The sequence below is a fragment of the Uloborus diversus genome, chromosome 7, assembly GCF_026930045.1.
Source record: "Uloborus diversus isolate 005 chromosome 7, Udiv.v.3.1, whole genome shotgun sequence".
NCBI lineage: Eukaryota > Metazoa > Arthropoda > Arachnida > Araneae > Uloboridae > Uloborus > Uloborus diversus.
The window spans coordinates 72,379,077-72,387,232 of NC_072737.1; the positions used below are offsets into that span (position 1 = coordinate 72,379,077).

At 34.0% G+C, this 8,156-nt stretch overlaps 1 protein-coding gene across 1 annotated transcript in view; it reads left to right on the top strand.

The window, feature by feature from the left end:
• The window catches only part of LOC129225814 (2-Hydroxyacid oxidase 1-like), a 71,895-nt gene extending 65,220 nt beyond the window's left edge, over window positions 1-6,675 (top strand). Inside the window, exons 10-11 of the mRNA XM_054860325.1 lie at window positions 3,917-3,986; window positions 5,446-6,675. Of these exons, the coding sequence (XP_054716300.1) occupies window positions 3,917-3,986; window positions 5,446-5,669 (294 nt within the window). The 3' untranslated portion in view covers window positions 5,670-6,675. The remainder of the gene's footprint in view (window positions 1-3,916; window positions 3,987-5,445) is intronic.
• Window positions 6,676-8,156: the final 1,481 nt, after the last annotated feature.

Here is an 8,156-nt window from a genome sequence, read left to right on the forward strand (position 1 = left end):
GGGGTCTATGTTTTGAATTCGTGAACACTTTTGAATTTCAATATTCGACCATTTTACACGTTTTGATCAACACACAACCAGATGTGCTCAGTCTCTTTTCACCATTTTTGGAAACTGTCTGCTTTTCTGTGTGTTTGAATGTGTGTGTGACTCCGTTTTTTCTGGTTTCTATAGCGCAAAAAACTACTGCATGAAATTGAACGAAATTTATTATGCACATGTGCCCCCATGTGAATTAGTGCCCATTTGTTTTTGTTGCCCATTCCTCGAAGGGCGGTAAATTTTTTTTGTCCGTCATGTGTGCCTGTTTTACATAACCAAATAAGGGGGCGGAATCAAGCAAAAATTGATCCAAATGCAGAGCCTAAAAGTTACAAGTGCTGATTCAATTTTGGTGCATAGAGCTCAAAAGGAGTTGCGCAATCGAGCTTTGTTTTTCGTTACTTGTAAGTGCAATGCTTCAAGAAGTACGAAACTATATTTACAAAAAATTGATAAGGGGCTTCAGTGGCTGAGTGATCTAAGCGATTGCTTCACACACTTGAGGCGGTGGGCTCGCTCCCACCCTCACTCCAGATATACTTTCCCCACTTTGTGATGTAAATTATTTCATGTGTTGTTTATATGTATTCTGTACTGTAATAAAAATATATCATGCGTAAGGGTTGGCAAGCCACTCAGATTGTAATCCTCATCAAATCACCAAAAAGAAAGAAAAAACGAAAGAAAGAAAATGATAGACATGTGGACTATACAGGGTACAAGAGCTGATTTAATTTTTGTGCCATCATCTCCAAAGGTAATTGAGAAAATTGGGGAAATCGAACGCTTTTTCTTGTTTACTGCGACAGCTAAATCTTGCGACAGCTATTTATTGTTGCAAAACAAATGGAGAAATTTGAATGATTTTAAATTTTCATATGTTTAAATCGTCTACTTGTTAACAAGTAAAATGTTAGCAATAAGTTCAACTATAGATTTAAAATTATTTTTGATTTTCCCTCTTTGATTCTGCGTTTGCGGGGATCTTCCGATAATTTAGAAATTGACGCAGTCGTCAAATTTGTAAATTTGTACGTGAGTAACTATATTTTGACAGGCCTGTTGTTTTGTGGTAAACCTGTGCAAATTGTTTTTTTTTTAACACTCTTTGTTTTCATTTGCTAAGGAAAAACATTTCTTGCGCAGGCATTGGTGCAAAAAGATTTTAAGTCAGAGAACATAGTGTGCCAATTTTCTAATTTCAGAAATAGTTCCGCTTTTGCAAAAATTTCGAGATGGCCACAATTTACTAGTTTATTTGGCGAATATTTTAAATGTTATTAGTTGTAGTGTTCTGTCGAAATAAGCAAGTATTATTTACAAAACACAAAGTGATTGTATTATAGAAGTTAGTAAGAAACATTTAATTATTAACTCTGAAGCCACTGCTCCTTTATTATTGAAACCACTTTTTTTTAGCACGCGCTTTCTTTGCCGTATTTTGTGATCGAAAATTTTTATAAGAATTGCATGGAACGTGTATATAAAATAAAAATGCAATATAGTAGTGCCTTAGAGTGATCACGAAAACACTTCAACTAATTACACCCCTAGTTTTTCGCTAACCGATGCAAAAAACTGTTTTACCCACATTATTTGATTTTTATTTGAGTGAATGGATTTTTTGCAAAACAACGGCAATGTAGTCTAATCGAAACAAGATTCAAAAAAAGATTTTAGTTTTGCCAAATCTGTCACCAGTTTGACGATATACAGTGGCTCCAAAAAGTGTTCGTACACTTGGAAATTTTTTAGTAAAACCAAAATAACTCGAAACTGAATTCGAATATGAAGTCCAATATTTTTTCACATCATTCCTATGTCATTCTAAATACAACCCATTGGTTTTTTCAAAATATTGACGGATCTTCTTTTTGAAATGGGTCAGAAAAAGAAGAGACAGAGAAATAACACGCCACAAAAGTCATCGTACACTCAAATATTTTCGAGTAAATTCCTGATTAAAATTATCATATGCCGTTTTATTAATATTTTTGCATTGTGTTGACCCTTATAAGTCATTTGGCTTTATTTTTTTGTTTATTTATTCCTTAATATTGTGCTTATTACTGTAAAATGGTCGGTATTCGTAAAAAACCGCAAACACCATTCAAAATTTGATTTTTTTTTTCCCACAGTAGGGGTGAATTGGTTTGAAATGTCTCTAAATTAGTTAACTTATTTGTTTGTATAGTAAAGTGCTTGATAAAATGCTTTAAAGAAAGGAATTGGACCGAAAACAAGGTAAGAAAAGGTCAACCGGCAAAGTTGAAAAAACGTGATCGGAGATTTGAAGTTAAAACATTTATGAAAAATACACATTTGAGTGCTGTAAAAGTTTCTGCAGAGTTAAATGAAACATTTTACATTTAATTTTAACCTAAAATTGTTCGCCAAGTTCTCTGATTAGCTGGATCAAATGGGACCTCTTCCCGCAGAAATTTTCTTGGAAGGTGAAAAACAGAAAGCTTACGGTTTTCGTCGCAATTCAATGCTAAATAAGCTAAAAACGTTTTAGAATCACGTCTTACTTACAGATAAAAATGAATTCAACATTTTTGGTTAATTTTTTATATAATTGTAAGTAGAAGAAAAAATTAGAGACTTAATCTTAAGAACTTATTTGGATCAGTTAATCAGGACGGTAGAGGTGTTCTAGTGTGAGGGTGCACATTAGCATCAGGACTTGGTAGTTTGTAATTTTTTGATGAAATAATGAATCATGCTGTTCCATTAAATCTTTTAAAAACCAATTTTGAACTCTGAGCCAAAAATTTGGTTATTGGAAACAACTTTGTTTTTTGTCAAGATAACGATAAGAACACACAGTTTTCAACGTTTGCGTCTAGTGCCTCGAAAATTGTCCTAAAATTTAGAAAATACCCCCTCTATCTCCAGATTTTAACTGAATGTAACGTATTTAGAGATATCTGGAGGCTAGATTACGAAAATAGGTCTTTAAAACGAAAATAGAGTTAGAAACAATAAGACTCGAAGTGTGGTTGAACGCTTACTCAGAAATTACGCAAAAAAAGAAAGGAAAAGAATGAAATCTATTCCCAGACGTTTAAAAGGTGTTATGAATACTGTATGATATTCTACTAATTAATAACTAAATCAAAAATTAGATTATTCAATAATATATAGACATTTTATAAAGTGTACGAAGACTTTTGTGAGATAAAATTTCCGGCCTTTTCGGTTTTTGATTTTTAAAAAATTAAGTTTTAATATTTTTTAAAAACTTTTCATGTAGTTTTGTTAAAAATGGATCATAGATCTTATAATTAAATACCTATTCCGAAATATTAATTCTAACCTATGGAATGGGGCCTATTTCGTTGAAAGTCGTATGTGTACGAAGACTTTTGGGAGCCACTGTATTGCCATGTTGGTGACAAAACTGAAAAACCCCGAGATTGGCAATGTATTGCAAAACAGTCTTCAACTCACAACATCACTAAAGGTGGCTTTGAAACTAACACCGATTAGCCCCAACGAGTAAAAAGTCCTTTTTTATAACAGTTAAACGCAACCAAAAGGAGTGGTGCCCAATAAGACCCGACTCGGAGTCTACATACCAAATTTTAACCTTCTACTGCATCCCGTTTTTCAGTTTTACTAGATACATACATACTTACAGACGTCATGAGAAAACTTGCGATAATTTACTCGGACATCGTCTAAATATATATTTTGGCTGTCCCATTCGTTCTTGTACACGTAAATGTGCGGATGGGTTGAAAAAAACCACTCAACGTTCTCTCGGGGGTTAGCAAAGTGGAAATTTAAGCCAAAATTTTAGTGAAAAATACTTTGAAATGAGGAAATGTTGAAAAAAAAGAAGCATTAATTTTTACCCACTTTTTTTTAGGGTAAATGTGGAGTCAGAAGAGTTCTTCAGCTGCTCCGAGATGAATTTGACAGAGACATGGCCTTCATGGGTAAATTCATACCCCTTACTAATGCAAATACATATTAGTGCAAGTAATAATTTGTGTTGTTTTATACATTGACCTATATGTAAAAGAATGGTTTTAATGTTTTCGCTTTTTTTTTTTTGTATGTGTGTTAGATTGAACATAAAGATTTTTTTTGAGCTGCACGTCATAATAAGTTTTGTGTCTCAGTAACTTATTTATCATCAGCATATCTGTGAATTAGGCAACTAGTATTACTTATAGAAGGTATACATCTACTAAAAAATTCTGCTCTTTTTTAATGATTGGTATGCTGTCGTGATAAGCGCAAAAGTAGTATCTGCAGCTGAGTTCTATTTCCTGAGAAAATTATTCTAAAAAATCCTTTTTTTCCTTTAAAAAAGTCTCAAACTTCATTTTATGTGTTAGACTTGCATATACTATGTAGTATAGAAATTATATTGCAACTGTAACGAAAATTCTTTAAAGCGGCGACCCCACTGAACGGCAGAAATTTTACGGATGGAAGAGTGGCCGCTCAGAGAGGTTTCACTGTATTCCAAAATTCTTCAAAGTACATACCTTGAGTGTCGATACTTTTTTGCAGAGGTTTTTTTCATGAGTTGAAGTCTTCTTGGTAGGCGGATTCCGGAAGGTACTTAAAAGCACGTGTGCCAGCTTTTTTGACAGCGCTTAGGGCTCCAAGGTGGTGTTATTTCAGTGAGGGTTTCCTTTTAAGAATAGGAAATAATCTGCTGGTACCAAGTCGGGACTGTCGGGTTGGGGAATCGTTGGGATGCCACATTTCTTCAAATAGTCTATTACCTTGGAGCACTGATTCAGACGGTTACCTTCATCAAGGCCAATACGATCTGCCATCTAATGCACATTCAACCGGTGACATGAATTCAGCCCTTCATGCACTCGTTGTACGTTATTGCTGGGTTCCTCCCCCACATTCTCTCGGTCATCTTTGAAGATTTTGTGACGCTTAAAAACTGCATTTTGTAACAGGCCTTCATCTTTAAACACTTGGCGAAGCATTCCCAATGTCTCCGTACTCGATTTTCCTAGCCCAACAGAAGATTTGATGGCGTACTTCTGTTGAATCGTTTGTTGCATTTGCACTAGCAACGAGTCAATCGTAAAAAGCTCACTCAAAACAAAATCTATCATGAAAGAACGCTCACAGACAACTGATTCTTGGCACGTGTTTAAGGTCAAGTTCCCCACTATGGAGCATGCACGGCGTGAACGTGATGTGCAGTCACATGATCAAAAATTTGTTCCCGATACTTCTTATACAAACCCTGTATATCTCATTCTTTTATAATTGCTTTTCTGCAAGTAAAAAATTTCCATTTTTTTCCAATTTCAGATCATTATTGTTTCCGTAAAATATAACATATTAACAAATTCTTACTATGGCGTTACTACAGTATCATCTCTCTTTCAACACTTTGTATTTTCTGTTTATTTGCAGGAGTAAAATATGTGAACGAAATTACCTCTACCATGTTAGTTAGCGAAAACTATTTCGCCAACAGATACAAGCCCGATGATGTAGATGCAAAGAGCAAGGCCCGTGAAGACGCACTTGAGTGTCCATTTGGCTACGATTACGATGAGGGCTATCAGCAAGACCTGAAGGACGTAAACGATCTCAACTTGATTAAGAGAAACGGGAAATATCGCACATATCTATAGGGGATATGCAATTCGCTTTCGGACTTTCATTGCTGACTTTCGTTGGAGGGGAGAGTAGTAATGAAGGGAACATGGAATTGAATGGGTAACTACTAGTTTCCGTAAATGCACTTTGAAAACATATATATATATAAATTGAAAGAAGTAGGGATTAAAGTCATCTGGTAAAATCATTGTTCTACTGTGTTAGCCCATTTTCATCTGAGATAACAATTAAAGCAAGTATACTTTTGAAAAGTAAGATTTTAATGTGTTTCTAGAATACCTCTTACAAAACAGAGTATTCTGAACCTTCAGTTATTTTGGAGGTTTCATGTCGTTTATTTCGTTACCAACTATAAGATGCATCTTGATTTATTTTTTATCCTTTTTGTTTCATCGTTTTTAACACATTATTCTAGTTTAGTTTTAAATATTCTATTGATTTTAGAAACCATCTAGACAGCTGATTGAGTTTTCCAAGAAAGCAAAAACTTTTAATAATAATTACAAGTTTCAAATAGAATGGCATTTTTATTTCTTTCTGATAAATATGCAAGCAAAATACTCATTTATCCTTTATTCATGGTAGAAACCATCGTATAATTAAAGATAACTTTTTAGTAGGTATTTTTCTTAGTTTAAAATAGTATATCCTTTATCAGCATCAGTGACCAATTCAATCCCATTGGCAGGGAGGAATGAGACTGCTAGACTTCTTAGTTTTTGTTTCTCAGTATTTTGCGTTACGGCTGATGTTTTTTTTTCCTTGAAATTTAAAAAAAATTTACATGTTGAGGCTTTTGCGATGAAAATTTTCTGAGCATTAGTAAAACCCCCTGATCAATTAAAAAAAAGGAAGAAATAAAGAAAAAAGATGCCCTTTCATTATCAATCTCTGATGAGATTTGTATAATTAATTACAACTCTTTCTCTGATTTATGATATTCATGAAATATTTCAAAAAAGTGGACAAGTAAAAATGAAAAAAAAAGAAAGAAAGAAAACTGTCAGTTTATGTATTTTGAAAAAAAGAAGTTAAATTAATAAATTAATTAACAATACAGAATAAAGATGTTTTTGTTGTGTGTGTGTGCATTAATTTGTTCGATCTGGTATTCAGTATATATGTAATGTGTAATATTTAAGGGCAATTTCACGGGTAACTGACTAACATTCAATAAAGAAATTAAAAAGTTTTTTTAAATACATAACATGAAACATACATTTTTAAAAATATTTTTTCTTTGGTTTATTTTTACTTCCTTTTGCCAAAAAGGAAGTATTGTATTCGTGAAAAAAATTTCACTCAAAAATTTCCATTTTGCTCACCTCCAAATGAATGTTGAGTTTAAATTTGAACTCGACCACACGTGGATATATGCCTAGGAACGTACAGACACCCGAAATGTCCATTTTGACGATACCCGAGCAAATTACAACGAGTTTTCTCGTGACGTCTGTATGTACATACGTACATACGTATGTGCGTATGTGTGTATGTGTGAATGTATGTCGCATAACTTAAGAACGGAATGTCCTAGAAAGTTGAAATTTGCTACTTAGACTCCTACTGGGGTCTAGTTGTGCACCTTCCTTTTTGGTTGCATCGCATCATCCAAAGGGAGTCTTTTGCCCCTTTTTGAGGGGAAATCATTGTTAATTTCGATGTAAACTCAAGTGATGTTATAATTTAGAGGACACTTGGCAATATATCGCCAGTCTTTTGGTCGCCAAGTTTCGTCGCCAACTTGGCGATAAATTTGACGATTTTTTTTTTTAAAATCTGGTTTCAATTTCGCCACTGTTGGTGATATTTTGAGAGTAAACTATTGAATCATCTTAAAACTGCTAATAATGAGAAAATGACATTAAATTGGAGTAAAAGGAAGTCACATCAGCTCGTTTTACTTCCTTTTACAAAAAGGAAGCATTGTATTCGCGAAAAAAATTTCACCCAAAAATCGGCCTTAATTTCCATTTTGCGCACCCCCAAATGAATGTTGATTTTTTTCAACCCGACCACACGTGGATATGTGCCTAGGAACGTACAGACACCCGAAATATCCATTTTGACGATCCCCGAGTTAATTACAACGAGTTTTCTCGTGACATCTGTATGTGCGTGTATTATGTGCGTATGTGTGTATGTATGTTTCATAACTCAAGAACAAAATGTTCTAGAAAGTTGAAATTTGGTACGTAGACTCGTAGTGAGGTCTAGTTGTGCACCTTCTTTTTTGTTGGCATTCGTATGCTCCAAGGGGGGTCTTTTGCCCCCTTTTGGTGAGGAAATTATTGTTAATTTCGATGTAAACAAGTAGTGTTATAATTTGGCGGACACTTGGTGATATACCGCCAGTCTTAAAGGTCGCCAAGTTTTGTCGCCAACTTGGCGACCAATTTGACGATTTTTTTAAAATTTTTTTTAAAAATATGGTTTTAATTTGGTCACTGTTGGTGATATTTAGAGAGTAAACTATTGAATCATCTTAAAACTGCCAATAA